This window comes from Schistocerca cancellata, chromosome 11, assembly GCF_023864275.1.
Source record: "Schistocerca cancellata isolate TAMUIC-IGC-003103 chromosome 11, iqSchCanc2.1, whole genome shotgun sequence".
Classification (NCBI taxonomy): Eukaryota; Metazoa; Arthropoda; class Insecta; order Orthoptera; family Acrididae; genus Schistocerca; species Schistocerca cancellata.
Window position 1 is genome coordinate 73707897 of NC_064636.1, and position 14890 is coordinate 73722786.

The 14890-nt window shown below is 44.8% G+C and overlaps 1 protein-coding gene across 1 annotated transcript in view; it reads right to left on the reverse strand.

The window, feature by feature from the left end:
* The window catches only part of LOC126108680 (nostrin), a 675422-nt gene that overhangs the window by 464619 nt on the left and 195913 nt on the right, over positions 1-14890 (reverse strand). The window contains exon 2 of the mRNA XM_049913991.1: positions 6902-6919. Coding sequence (XP_049769948.1) covers positions 6902-6919 — 18 coding nt within the window. The remainder of the gene's footprint in view (positions 1-6901; positions 6920-14890) is intronic.

Below are 14890 nucleotides of genomic sequence, written 5' to 3' on the forward strand. Positions count from 1 at the left end.
GTGCTGTATGAATGACAAGAAACAGTAGTTTAAAAAGCGCACGAATGTGCTGTCTATAAATTGGAAGTATTACTACAGACATACCTCAAAAGACACAAAATTATTCACATTAACAAATCACTGTCAGCAGTAGAGTGAAAAAAAAATTTTTAATGGAATTGACTGAGGATCAACCACAGGAGTCAGGCATTACACCTCTTAATAACCATAACACATACCAAAATAAGGTATTAAATAATTATGAAACACATTTGTGTTACGCAATAAACGAATGATTTTAATGGTGTTTGCAGGGCAACTACCGAAATCACAGTGTGACACAAACACTGTACACTGCAACACTCAATAATCTTCGAACAACAAAAGGCAGAACGTAATGTTATTGATTAGACGTCATTAATGGCATACCAGAGAACACTTCACACAGAAGGGAATAATTTTTTGGGTTGTCGCAGACCGGCTTTTCGATTGCCCTCTCCGTCCTTAACTTTAACTTTACACTGTTTGCGCCTGTTTTCATTTATCGGAAATACTACAGACATGAAATACCTTCACTGTATTGAATTCCCCATCAATCAACATTTAGTCTGTAAAAATTGGTCCAAAAATCTAATTCGACAGTCATTGCCGCACATTCTACTCACAACACGATTCTTTTGTCACTGTCAGACTGCGTAAAATGAACCGACCAACTGTCTTTCTCAATAGAAGGAGAAACAGTCCACGTTGCAAATATTTTAGTTTTTATTTGATGACTAGTTTCGGGCCGAGACCCATTTTCAAATCAACCGTTTTTTTTTTTTTTTTTTTTTTTTTTTTTTTTTTTTTTTTTTTTTTTTTTGTCATTAGTCTACTGACTGGTTTGATGCGACCCGCCACGAATTCCTTTCCTGTGCTAACCTCTTCATCTCAGAGTAGCACTTGCAACCTACGTCCTCAGTTATTTGCTTGACGTATTCCAATCACTGTCTTCCTCTACAGTTTTTGCCCTCTACAGCTCCCTCTAGTACCATGGAAGTCATTCCCTCATGTTTAGAAGATGTCCCATCATCCTGTCCCTTCTCCTTATCAGTGTTTTCCACATATTCCTTTCCTCTCCGATTCTGCGTACAACCTCCTCATTCCTTACCTTACCAGTCCACCTAATTTTCAACATTCGTCTATAGCACCACATCTCAAATGCTTCGATTCTCTTCTGTTCCGGTTTTCCCACAGTCCATGTTTCACTACCATACAATGCTGTACTCCAGACGTACATCCTCAGAAATTTCTTCCTCAAATTAAGGCCGGTATTTGATATTAGTAGACTTCTGTTGGCCAGAAATGCCTTTTTTGCCATAGCGAGTCTGCTTTTGATGTCCTCCTTGCTCCGTCCGTCATTGGTTATTTTACTGCCTAGGTAGCAGAATTCCTTAACTTCGTGACCATCAATCCTAATGTTAAGTTTCTCGCTGTTCTCATTTCTACTACTTCTCGTTACCTTCGTCTTTCTCCGATTTACTCTCAAACCATACTGTGTACTCATTAGACTGTTCATTCCGTTCAGCAGATCATTTAATTCTTCTTCACTTTCACTCAAGATAGCAATGTCATCAGCGAATCGTATCATTGATATCCTTTCACCTTGTATTTTAATTCCACTCCTGAACCTTTCGTTTATTTCCACCATTGCTTCCTCGATGTACAGATTGAAGAGTAGGGGCGAAAGGCTACAGCCTTGTCTTACACCCTTCTTAATACGAGCACTTCGTTCTTGATCGTCCATTCTTATTATTCCCTCTTGGTTGTTGCACATATTGTATACTACCCGTCTCTCCCTATAGCTTACCCCTTCTTTTTTCAGAATCTCGAACAGCTTGCACCATTTTATATTGTCGAACGCTTTTTCCAGGTCGACAAATCCTATGAAAGTGTCTTGATTTTTCTTTAGCCTTGCTTCCATTCTTAGCCGTAAAGTCAGAATTGCGTCTCTCGTCCCTTTACTTTTCCTAAAGCCAAACTGATCGTCACCTAGCGCATTCTCAATGTTCTGTTCCATTCTTCTGTATATTATTCTTGAAAGCAGCTTCGATGCATGAGCTGTTAAGCTGATTGTGCAATAATTCTCGCACTTGTCAGCTCTTGCCGTCTTCGGAATTGTGTGGATGACGCTTTTCCGAAAGTCAGATGGTATATCGCCAGATTCATATATTCTACACACCAACGTGAATAGTCGTTTTGTTGCCACTTCCCCCAATGATTTTAGAAACTCTGATGGAATGTTATCTATCCCTTCTGCCTTATTTGACCGTAAGTCCTCCATAGCTCTTTTAAATTCCGATTCTAATACTGGATCCCCTATCTCTTCTAAATCGACTCCTGTTTCTTCTTCTATCACATCAGACAAATCTTCACCCTCATAGTGGCTTTCAATGTATTCTTTCTACTTATCTCCTCTCTCCTCTGCATTTAACAGTGGAATTCCCGTTGCACTCTTAATGTTACCACCGTTGCTTTTAATGTCGCCAAAGGTTGTTTTGACTTTCCTGTAGGCTGAGTCTGTCCTTCCGACAATCATGTCTTTTTCGATGTCTTCACATTTTTCCTGCAGCCATTTCGTCTTAGCTTCCCCGCACTTCCTATTAATTTCATTCCTCAGCGACTTGTATTTCTGTACTCCTGATTTTCCCGGAACATGTTTGTACTTCCTCCTTTCATCAATCAACTGAAGTATTTCTTCTGTTACCCATGGTTTCTTCGCAGCTACCTTCTTTGTACCTATGTTTTCCTTCCCAACTTCTGTGATGGCCCTTTTTAGAGATGTCCATTCCTCTTCAACTGTACTGCCTACTGCGCTATTCCTTGTTGCTGTATCTATACCGTTAGAGAACTTGAAACGTATCTCGTCATTCCTTAGTACTTCCGTATCCCACTTCTTTGCGCATTCATTCTTTCTGACTAATGTCTTGAACTTCAGCCTACTCTTCATCACTACTATATTGTGATCTGAGTGTATATCTGCTCCTGGGTACGCCTTACAATCCAGTATCTGATTTCGGATTCTCTGTCTGACCATGATGTAATCTAATTGAAATCTTCCCGTATCTTCCGGCCTTTTCCAAGTATACCTCCTCCTCTTGTGATTCTTGAACAGGGTATTCGTTATTACTGGCTGAAACTTGTTACAGAACTCAATTAGTCTTTCTCGTCTTTCATTCCTTGTCCCAAGCCCATATTCTCCTGAAACCTTTTCTTCTACTCCTTCCCCTACAACTGCATTCCAGTCGCCCATGACTATTAGATTTTCGTGCCCCTTTACATACTGCATTACCCTTTCAATATCCTCATACACTTTCTCTATCTGTTCATCTTCAGCTTGCGACGTCGGCATGTATACCTGAACTATCGTTGTCGGTGTTGGTCTGCTGTCGATTCTGATTAGAACAACCCGGTCACTGAACTGTTCACAGAAACACACCCTCTGCCCTACCTTCCTATTCATAACGAATCCTACACCTGTTATACCATTTTCTGCTGCTGTTGATATTACCCGATACTCATCTGACGAGAAATCCTTGTCTTCCTTCCACTTCACTTCACTGACCCCTACTATATCTAGATTTAGCCTTTGCATTTCCCTTTTCAGATTTTCTAGTTTCCCTACCACGTTCAAGCTTCTGACATTCCACGCCCCGACTAGTAGAACGTTGTCCTTTCGTTGATTATTCGATCTTTTTCTCATGGTAACCGCCCCCTTCGCAGTCCCGGATATCCGAATGGGGGACAAGCAAAAATGTGGCGTCCTGAGCTCTTCGCCAATCAGCGCCGAAATTACTAGTAGACCCCCGCCCCCCTCTCTCTCTCTCTCTTTCTCTCTCTCTCTCTCTCTCTCTCTCTCTGTCTCTCTCTCTCTCTCTCTCTCTCTCTCTCTCCCTCCCTCCCTCCCTCTACAACAAAGATGTATGCGGCTACACTCACAGTGCTCGTAACCACTTAGAGCAAAATCGGAATTCCGGCAACTTTTGGAAGCCACGGCGCACATCAGACCGCGTGAGCGAACGGCGTTAGAGAATCCAGAGCAGTGCGTGTGGGAACGCAGCTGACGTCACAGGGTGCGTGTCGGTACATACAGTTAGGCAGACGGGCAGGCCACTGCGTGAGGGAACGCGCCAGTTGCGTGGGAGGGGGGCGACGCAACGCGCACGCACCGAGACGCACGGCGATGCGTGCCGATCCGCGCCCAAGCCAACACTGCTTCGCGACCGTACGTTACGTGAATGTTGACTAAACGAAGCGACTGTCACACAGCGTGTCACTCAACCCAGTAGTCACCCACTTTCTACACTACTGGCCATTAAAACTGCTACACCACGAAGATGATGTGCTACAGAAATTTAACCGACAGGGAGAAGATGCTGTGATATGCAAATGATTAGCTTTTCAGAGCATTCACTCAAGGTCGGGGCCGGCGGCGACACCTACAACGTGCTGACATGAGGAAAATTCCCAACCGATTTCTCATACACAAACAGCAGTTGACCGGCGTTGCCTGGTGAAACGTTGTTGTGATGCCTCGTGTAAGGAGGAGAAATGCGTACCATCACGTTTCCGACTTTGATGAACGTAGGATTGTAGCCTATCGCGATTGCGGTTTATCGTATCGAGATATTGCTACACGCGTTGGTCGAGATCCAATGACTGTTAGCAGAATATGGAATCGGTCGGTTGAGGAGGGTAATACGGAACGCCGTGCTGGATCCCAACGGCCTCGTAGCACTAGCAGTCGAGATGACAGGCGTCTTATCCGCACGGCTGTAACGGATCGTGCAGCCACGTCTCGATCCCTGAGTCAACAGATGGGGACGTTCGCAAGAGGACAACCATCTGCACGACCAGTTCGACGACGTTTGCAGCAGCACGGACTATCAGCTCGGAGACCGTGGCTGCGGCTACTTTTGACGCTGCATCACAGACAGGAGCGCCTGCGATCGTGTACTCGGCGACGAACCTGTGTGCACGAATGGCAAAACGTCATTTTTTCGGATGAATCCAGGTTCTGTTTACAGCATCACGATGGTCGCATCCGTGTTTGGATACATCGCGGTGAACGCACATTGGAAGCGTGTATTCGTCATCGCCATACTGGCGTACCACCTGGCGTGATGGTATGGGGTGCCACTGGTTACACGTCTCGGTCACCTCTTGTTCGCATTGACGGCACTTTCAACAGTGGACGTTACATTTCAGATGTGTTACGACCCGTGGCTGTACCCTTCATTCGATCCCTTCGAAACCCTACATTTCAGCAGGGTAATGCACGAGCGCACGTTGCAGGTCCTGTACGGGCCTTTCTGGAGACAGAAAATGTTCGACTGCTGCCCTGGCCAGCACGTTCTCCAGATCTCTCACCAATTGAAAACTTCTGGTCAATGGTGGCCGAGCAACTGGCTCGTCACAATACGCCAGTCACTACTCTCGATGAACTATGGTATCGTGTTGAAGCTGCACGGGCAGCTGTACCTGTACACGCCATCCGAGCTCTGTTTGACTCAATGCCCAGGCGTATCAAGGCCGTTATTACGGCCAGAGGTGCTTGTTCTAGGTACTGATGTCTCAGGATCTATGCACCCAAATGTCGTGAAAATGTAATCACATGTCAGTTCTAGTATAATATATTTGTCGAATGAATACCCGTTTATCATCTGCATTTCTTCTTGGTGTAGCAATTTTAATGGCTAGTAGTGTAATTACGAAAACTACATAAACATTACGTAGTATGTAATATATACATCTTTTCAGGTAACAAAATGCTGTGTCAGATTACGTCACTATTTCGATAAGCAGCAGAAGAAATACTTGTAAAAAGTTTTTTTGTTATTACACATGCAAAGGTTGTCTGCACGGCACACAAGAGTGGTCATTTTGCGTCCTATTTTTGGTCCAAGGTAGAAGGGCATGTTCACTGTTATGGAAGGCAGACCGACTTGCGAGCGAATAAAGCCTGCGCTTCGTAGTCGAGTGTCTGGTGTCACATTTTGTAAAGAGAATATGGTAACGCCTACAGTATTATTTCAGTGGTACAGGGTGGCGCATGAAAAATCGTCCCCGAGTACCAGACTGCTCATTGTCGCTTACCAATCGTCATCTATTGTTTCGAAGGTGCTTACATTAGCTTATTTGTTATTTTTTCACTACCTAATTATTACATGTTTATCTATTCTGCTCGTAGCGGTCAACGAATCGTGCGTAATTGGCGAGCAGTCTGTACTCGGGACGGGTTTATCGTGCGCCACCTTACATTATTTCACAGCGATCAGCCACAAAACGCTGCAGTTGGCTAAACGAGATGTTTTGCAGAACCACGAAAATTACAAGTGTGTGAGAATTCTGTTATGAATAAAAACTCTGCACTCCAGGGGGGAGGAAAGTGTCCCCTCTTGGTGCCTTCCATCTTCAGTCACCTGTGCTACTAATTTTCACTTTTCCATAAGAACCGTACACCAAGCACAATGAACGGTGAACGAGTAAAAATGAACGGTTCCCCAAAAAGGAGCGATCACCAGTGAACTAGTTCCCAAGTATGAACGACTTTGCCCATCTCCAATGTACAGTGGATGATATCGCGAGTGCAAGAACAACGCTAATTCTGGTCTACCGTTTTAGAGCTTCACTTGTTCTATTCTTATTTGTTGCACTTTACTTTCAATTTTGCTATATTACACTTGCTTACCTGTTTCCTTTATGTTTCTTTCCAGGCGTGTTATTCACGAACAGATAGCAATACTTTGGTCGTGAGACTGCATTCGCGTGTAATCAGTTCACCTACCTGTATAGCAGCCTTTCAGTCTAGCAGCCGCGACATGGACGTAGGAGCACGCAGAAGAGTAGAAGAACTGAGGTTAAAAAAATTCCTCGTACTTACCGTGTGTAGCGGAATATCCTGCAATAAAAAGAAAACAAAGCTGTTATTATCTCAATTTCAATTAAATCAAATCAAAAATAAACGATGGTTAATATTTGCACCCGTTCTTCATCATGTGCCACTTAATTATATTGATGAAGCACTAGCAGATAAGAACCGAGTGCAAGGACATATAACGGGAAGTGATGGTTGAGGAGGGAGTGAGACAGGGCTGTAACCTATCTCCCATATTACTCGATCTGTACATTGAGCAAGCGGTAAAGGAAACAAAGGAGAAATTTGGGAAGGCATTGAATTTTAGGGAGAAGAAATAAAAACTGAAGTTTTCCGATGATTCCAGAATGAGAATCGGTGGCAGAATTGAAGCTGTGTGGACGGGCGTGAGTCGTGCTTGGGTAGCTCAGCTGGTAGAGCACTTGTCCGTGAAAGGCAAAGGTCCCGAGTTCGAGTCTCGGTCCGGCACACAGTTTTAATCTGCCAGGAAGTTTCGTTTTCCGATGATATTTTATTTCTGTCAGACGCGGCAAAGACCTTGGAAAAGCACCTGAGCTGTCTTCAAAAAAAGTTCATATGAATATCATCAAAACTAAGATTAGATTAGACTAGATGCAATTCATCCATAGTGAGGAGATCGTCCTTCAGAATGAACAACATACCAGAAAAAAAAAGAATACACAATAAATACAGGGTTATTACAAATGATTGAAGCGATTTCACAGCTCTACAATAACTTTATTATTTGAGATATTTTCACAATGCTTTGCACACACATACAAAAACTCAAAAAGTATTTTTAGGCATCCACAAATGTTCGATATGTGCCCCTTTAGTGATTCGGCAGACATCAAGCCGATATTCTTCTAATATTCAAAGTGCCGTCAATGCGAACAAGAAGTCACATCAAGCCGATAATCAAGTTCCTCCCACACTCAGCGCAGCATGTCCCCATCAACGAGCTCGAAAGCATCGTTGATGCGAGCTCGCAGTTCTGGCTCGTTTCTGGGTAGAGGTGGTTTAAACACTGAATCTTTCACATAACCCCACAGAAAGAAATCGCATGGGGTTAAGTCGGGAGAGCGTGGAGGCCATGACACGAATTGCTGATCGTGATCTCCACCACGACCGATCCATCGGTTTTCCAATCACCTGTTTACGAAATGCCGAACATCATGATGGAAGTGCGGTGGAGCACCATCCTGTTGAAAGATGAAGTCGGCGCTGTCGGTCTCCAGTTGTGGCACCAGCCAATTTTCCGCGGGCTACGCGTGAAACTTGCCCGCACGCGTTCAACCGTTTCTTCGCTCACTGCAGGCCGACCCGTCGATTTCCCCTTACAGAGGCATCCAGAAGCTTTAAACTGCGCATACCATCGCCGAATGGAGTTAGCAGTTGGTGGATTTTGTTGAACTTCGTCCTGAAGTGTCGTTGCACTGTTATGACTGACTGATGTGAGTGCATTTCAAGCACGACATACGCTTTCTCGGTTCCTGTCGCCATTTTGTCTCACTGCGCTCTCGAGCGCTCTGGCGGCAGAAACCCGAAGTGCGGCTTCAGCCGAAAAAAACTTTATGAGTTTTTGTACGTATCTGTAGTGTGTCGTGACCATATGTCAATGAATGGAGCTGCAGTGAATTTATGAAATCGCTTCAATCATTTGTAATAGCCCTGTATTTACAACGAAAAACAAATATGCTAATGTACCCTCCACACATCCCAAGTGGAATGTTAGTCATCGATGTGAAATGAGCGGAAAAAATTTTAAGCATTCTTTCATTAGTGAGGTAATGAGAAATTCAACTGCCCTGGAGGTGCTAAGTGAATTTAAGAACTCTGTTCTTTTCGGTGATGAAGAATATAGCCTAGAGCTATGGTTGGTGAACGCTGTCATAACTGATTGGCGACTCCATGGAGTGCTGTGTGCACAACGACCATATATGTTAAATTAAGAGGAAGGTCAGCGTTGCTCGTAATATTGATGTTTTATTGATAGCAGAATCTGTTTCAGTTATTCTCATCGCTTCTCAGTTTTGGTTATTGATAACTTGATACCAGTGTCTGAGTTTAATGTGTACAGGACCGAAGATGATCACTAAGTGATCGAAAATCGATTCTGCTATCAATAAAACATCAATATTACGGTCAACGCTGACCTTCCTTTTAATTTAAGCTATCTTAATTCATCAGAACAGAGTCACAAACCACTCAAAAGGTCATGAGAGAGCGCTGTTTTGAAGAGGTTCTTTTCTACAGGGCTATTACAAATGATTGAAGCGATTTCATAAATTCACTGTAGCTCCATTCATTGACATATGGTCACGACACACTACAGATACGTAGAAAAACTCATAAAGTTTTGTTCGGCTGAAGCCGCACTTCAGCTTTCTGCCGCCAGAGCGCTCGAGAGCGCAGTGAGACAAAATGGCGACAGGAGCCGAGAAAGCGTATGTCGTGCTTGAAATGCACTCACATCAGTCAGTCATAACAGTGCAACGACACTTCAGGACGAAGTTCAACAAAGATCCACCAACTGCTAACTCCATTCGGCGATGGTATGCGCAGTTTAAAGCTTCTGGATGCCTCTGTAAGGGGAAATCAACGGGTCGACCTGCAGCGAGCGAAGAAACGGTTGAACGCGTGCGGGCAAGTTTCACGCGTAGCCCGCGGAAAATTGGCTCATGCCACAACTGGAGACCGACAGCGCCGACTTCATCTTTCAACAGGATGGTGCTCCACCGCACTTCCATGATAATGTTCGACATTTCTTAAACAGGAGATTGGGAAACCGATGGATCGGTCGTGGTGGAGATCACGATCAGCAATTCGTGTCATGGCCTCCACGCTCTCCCGACTTAACCCCGTGCGGTTTCTTTCTGTGGGGTTATGTGAAAGATTCAGTGTTTAAACCTCCTCTATCAAGAAACGTGGCAGATCTGCGAGCTCGCATCAACGATGCTTTCGAACTCATTGATGGGTACATGCTGCGCCGAGTGTGGGAGGAACTTGATTATCGGCTTGATGTTTGCCGAATCACTAAAGGGGCACATATCGAACATTTGTGAATGCCTAGAAAAACTTTTTGAGTTTTTGTATGTGTGTGCACAGCATTGTGAAAATATCTCAAATAATAAAGTTATTGTAGAGCTGTGAAATCGCTTCAATCATTCGTAATAAAAAAAAATTCACTGCTGCTATGCGTAGTTGAAATTTCGGTCTTTTTTACTCGATTGGTAGTAAAAATAAGAAAACACCTGTTATAACCGAAACCAAATGAATACCAGAAAACTATGGTTATTCAGAAAAAATACTGGCACCGGTTTTTACCCGTCGGTTTTCCCATTCTACCGTGACTTCTAGCTGTAGCTCTAGCAACCATGCGGAGTGATTCATTACGCTCAAAACAGCACGTATACTTAACAGTTTCATAACAGCATCCTTCATGCATCTCGTTTCCTGCACGCGAAGGATATGCACCGGCCTTCGGTTTGGGATAGGTGCAATCAAACTACTCCAGCAAAAGCTGCTCACATCAAGTGTAGCGTGGCAGGAATGCAAAACGAAGGCAGAAGCGTCGAGGCACATCGAAGGTTCGTGTCGATCCGTGAAGGCCCGAAAACGATTACAGGGTCGTAGCTCATCGCTCGCCACTTGAGCAGGCGGCTGCGCATCAGGTAATTTAATCTCTCACACCGGCCGCCCAGTATAATGTGGCGACCCTGACAGGAGCTCGGAGCAAGCTTATTATCTGATGATTACTTTCATCGCCGCTAGCACTCTGCAAGTTTATGAAACTATTAGCTATACTCAGTGAATGCGTCCTACTTTATACACTCCCGGAAATGGAAAAAAGAACACATTGACACCGGTGTGTCAGACCCACCATACTTGCTCCGGACACTGCGAGAGGGCTGTACAAGCAATGATCACACGCACGGCACAGCGGACACACCAGGAACCGCGGTGTTGGCCGTCGAATGGCGATAGCTGCGCAGCATTTGTGCACCGCCGCCGTCAGTGTCAGCCAGTTTGCCGTGGCATACGGACCTCCATCGCAGTCTTTAACACTGGTAGCATGCCGCGACAGCGTGGACGTGAACCGTATGTGCAGTTGACGGACTTTGAGCGAGGGCGTATAGTGGGCATGCGGGAGGCCGGGTGGACGTACCGCCGAATTGCTCAACACGTGGGGCGTGAGGTCTCCACAGTACATCGATGTTGTCGCCGGTGGTCGGCGGAAGGTGCACGTGCCCGTCGACCTGGGACCGGACCGCAGCGACGCACGGATGCACGCCAAGACCGTAGGATCCTACGCGGTGCCGTAGGGGACCGCACCGCCACTTCCCAGCAAATTAGGGACACTGTTGCTCCTGGGGTATCGGCGAGGACCATTCGCAACCGTCTCCATGAAGCTGGGCTACGGTCCCGCACACCGTTAGGCCGTCTTCAGCTCACGCCCCAACATCGTGCAGCCCGCCTCCAGTGGTGTCGCGACAGGCGTGAATGGAGGGACGAATGGAGGCATGTCGTCTTCAGCGATGTGAGTCGCTTCTGCCTTGGTGCCAATGATGGTCGTATGCGTGTTTGGCGCCGTGCAGGTGAGCGCCACAATCAGGACTGCATACGACCGAGGCACACAGGGCCAACACCCGGCATCATGGTGTGGGGAGCGACCTCCTACACTGGCCGTACACCACTGGTGATCGTCGAGGGGACACTGAATAGTGCACGGTACATCCAAACCGTCATCGAACCCATCGTTCTACCGTTCCTAGACCAGCAAGGGAACTTGCTGTTCCAACAGGACAATGCACGTCCGCATGTATCCCGTGCCACCCAACGTGCTCTAGAAGGTGTAAGTCAACTACCCTGGCCAGCAAGATCTCCGGATCTGTCCCCCATTGAGCATGTTTGGGACTGGATGAAGCGTCGTCTCACGCGGTCTGCACGTCCAGCACGAACGCTGGTCCAACTGAGGCGCCAGGTGGAAATGGCATGGCAAGCCGTCCCACAGGACTACATCCAGAGTCTCTACGATCGTCTCCATGGGAGAATAGCAGCCTGCATTGCTGCGAAAGGTAGATATACACTGTACTAGTGCCGACATTATGCATGCTCTGTTGCCTGTGTCTATGTGCCTGTGGTTCTGTCAGTGTGATCATGTGATGTATCTGACCCCAGGAATGTGTCAATAAAGTTTCCCCTTCCTGGGACAATGAATTCACGGTGTTCTTATTTCAATTTCCAGGAGTGTATTTCTCGTATACATACATCAGTTACAATGCTGGTTATTAAACCCGCGACAGCTGAAAGGAGAGAAAATAACGAAATTTTACTATTTATAAGTGTACAGAAGATACAGAAAATTCGGGTTTCTTTTGGATATGCCCTGTAAGTCAAGTTTCAATGCGGGAAACTGTGCGTATGTCTCGGAGCAGCGTAACTCAAGGCGTCCAAATTATACAGACTATATTCGTCCAGTGTTTGTGAACAAGAGCACTCAGCGACTTCCAGCAAACTACACACACACACACACACACACACACACACACACACACACACTTCAGCCTTCGTGAAAGTTTTTTTCGTGATTGACGTCCACAAAATAACGAAAGAAAAAGTTTTTATAACTTACGAAGTTTGTGCTGTTCATGCAATAAACTTCAGCATCAGACTTAAGGTTTACATTTACTACTTCTTTACTACTAATTCTATTCGTGACATATTTTGCCATCCGTATATAACACTGAATGTACTGTAAGTAGGCTGTTTATGTTTTCTTATTGGCAACGTTACGTAGCGCTCTGTATGAAAATCACTGGCTGTGCTGTGTGCAGTCTGTGGCTAGTTTGCATTGTTACCATTATTTCTACCAGGACTACAGTGGGTCTGTACCTCTGGTGGCCCACCAATATCGTAATCTCTACCAGGACTACAGTGGGTCTGCTCTGTGATGACCTACCTACCAATCTTCTTCAAAACGTCGAATGACTCTGCTGTGGGTTTGCTCTGTTGTGGCCCATTACCTGTCAGCATGTCAAGAGTCAGCACTGTCTTTCCGTTGGAAGGGCAACACTACTTCTTCAAGACTGCATGGTAATCCACTACTTCTGTGTGCAATTTCTTTTACTAATGAGACTTTGTAAAAAAAAAAAAAACTGTAATTACTACTATGATGAATGATCAGGACTGTCTTTATGGACTGTGAGAAAATTTTAACTTTTGACCAACATTGTATCAATAAGTGTGTGCACTTGATATCTTTGTTATTGTAATTATGAAAAATTTTATCAAATCATTATTGGCCACTGCCCAAAACAATTTGTAAAATTTTTTGTGGGGAGCATGGGGGCTATGTAAGTAGGCTGTTTATATTTTCTTATTGGCAACGTCACGTAGCGCTCTGTATGAAAATCACTGGCTGTGCTGTGTGCAGTCTGTGGCTAGTTTGCGTTGTTGTCTGCCATTGTAGTGTTGGGCAGCTGGATGTGAACAGCGCGTAGCGTTGCGCAGTTGGAGGTGAGCCGCCAGCAGTGGTGGATGTGGGGAGAGAGATGGCGGAGTTTTGAAATTTGTTAGACCGGATGTCATGAACTGCTATATATATTATGACTATTAAGGTAAATACATTGTTTGTTCTCTATTAAAATCTTTCATTTGCAACTATCCGTATCAGTAGTTAGTGACTTCCGTGGTTTGAATCTTTTATTTAGCTGGCAGTAGTGGCGCTCGCTGTATTGCAGTAGTTCGAGTAACGAAGATTTTTGTGAGGTAAGTGATTTGTGAAAGGTACAGGTGAATGTTAGTCAGGGCCATTCCTTTGTAGGGATTTCTGAAAGTCAGATTGCGTTGCGTTAAAAAATATCGTGTATCAGTTTAAGCACAGTCTTGTATAAATTGTTCTACGGGGACGTTTCAGTACTTGCGGAATTTTATCATTGCACGCCATACAGTTCAGCAGATATGACTTTTCTTACATGTGGGTTCGATTCTTTACAGAATTGGCGTGGGTGGTTACTGGTACATCACTAATGATGCCTGATAAGAATAGACGCAAGGCGTTTGGCTAGAAACAAAGTAATCACTCAGTTGTAAAAGACGGCATACCTATTATCTAAAATCTAAATGATAAACGTTATTGAAGTAGCAACTGAAGAATAATGCCTGCATATATTAACAATGTCATTTGCAGAGAGTTGCTGTTATTAGTTCACAGTAGCAACTCATAATTCGTATACGAAAAATGTGTTCCTCTGCTTGTGACTATCTGTGTCCGAAGCTTGTTACTGAGGTCGTTAAACGAGATGATGTTATACGAGGGGCATTGGAAAGTCCGCGCAAAGTCCGAGAGATGGCACCACCAGCGCGTATCGAGGTCATGTTTAGTTAGCAGCATCTTCGGAAAGAACGCACACCAAGTTTCAGCCGTATTCGTCTATTTCTTTGTGTTTGGCATTCGTGTGAATCAAGAAAGTCGAGTGATTGTCAAAAAATGGACGAAAGAGAATTTCGTGTGGTGATTAAACATTACTTTATGAAAGGCAAAACGCCTCAGGAGACTAAAGAGAAGTTTGATAAACATAACGGTGACTCTGCACCTTCGATTAGAACAGTTTATATGTGGTTTCAAAATTTTCGGAGTGGCCATGTGGGCACACGTGATGCTGAACGTTCTGGACGCCCTGTGGAGGTTACGACTCCAGAAATCACGGATAAAATCCATGATATGGCGATGGATGACAGAAGAGTTAAGGTGCGTGAGATTGCTAGTGCTATGGGCATCTCAAATGAACGGGTACATACTATTTTGCATAAACATTTGGACACGAGAAAGCTATCCACAAAATGGGTTCCGGGATTGCTCACGCTTGACCAAGAACGGAATCGCGTAAAGTGTTCCAAGGATGGTTTTCAGCTGTTCAGGAAGAATTCACAGGACTTTAAGCGTCGTTTAGTCACTGTGGATGAAACATGGATACATTACTATACTCTTCG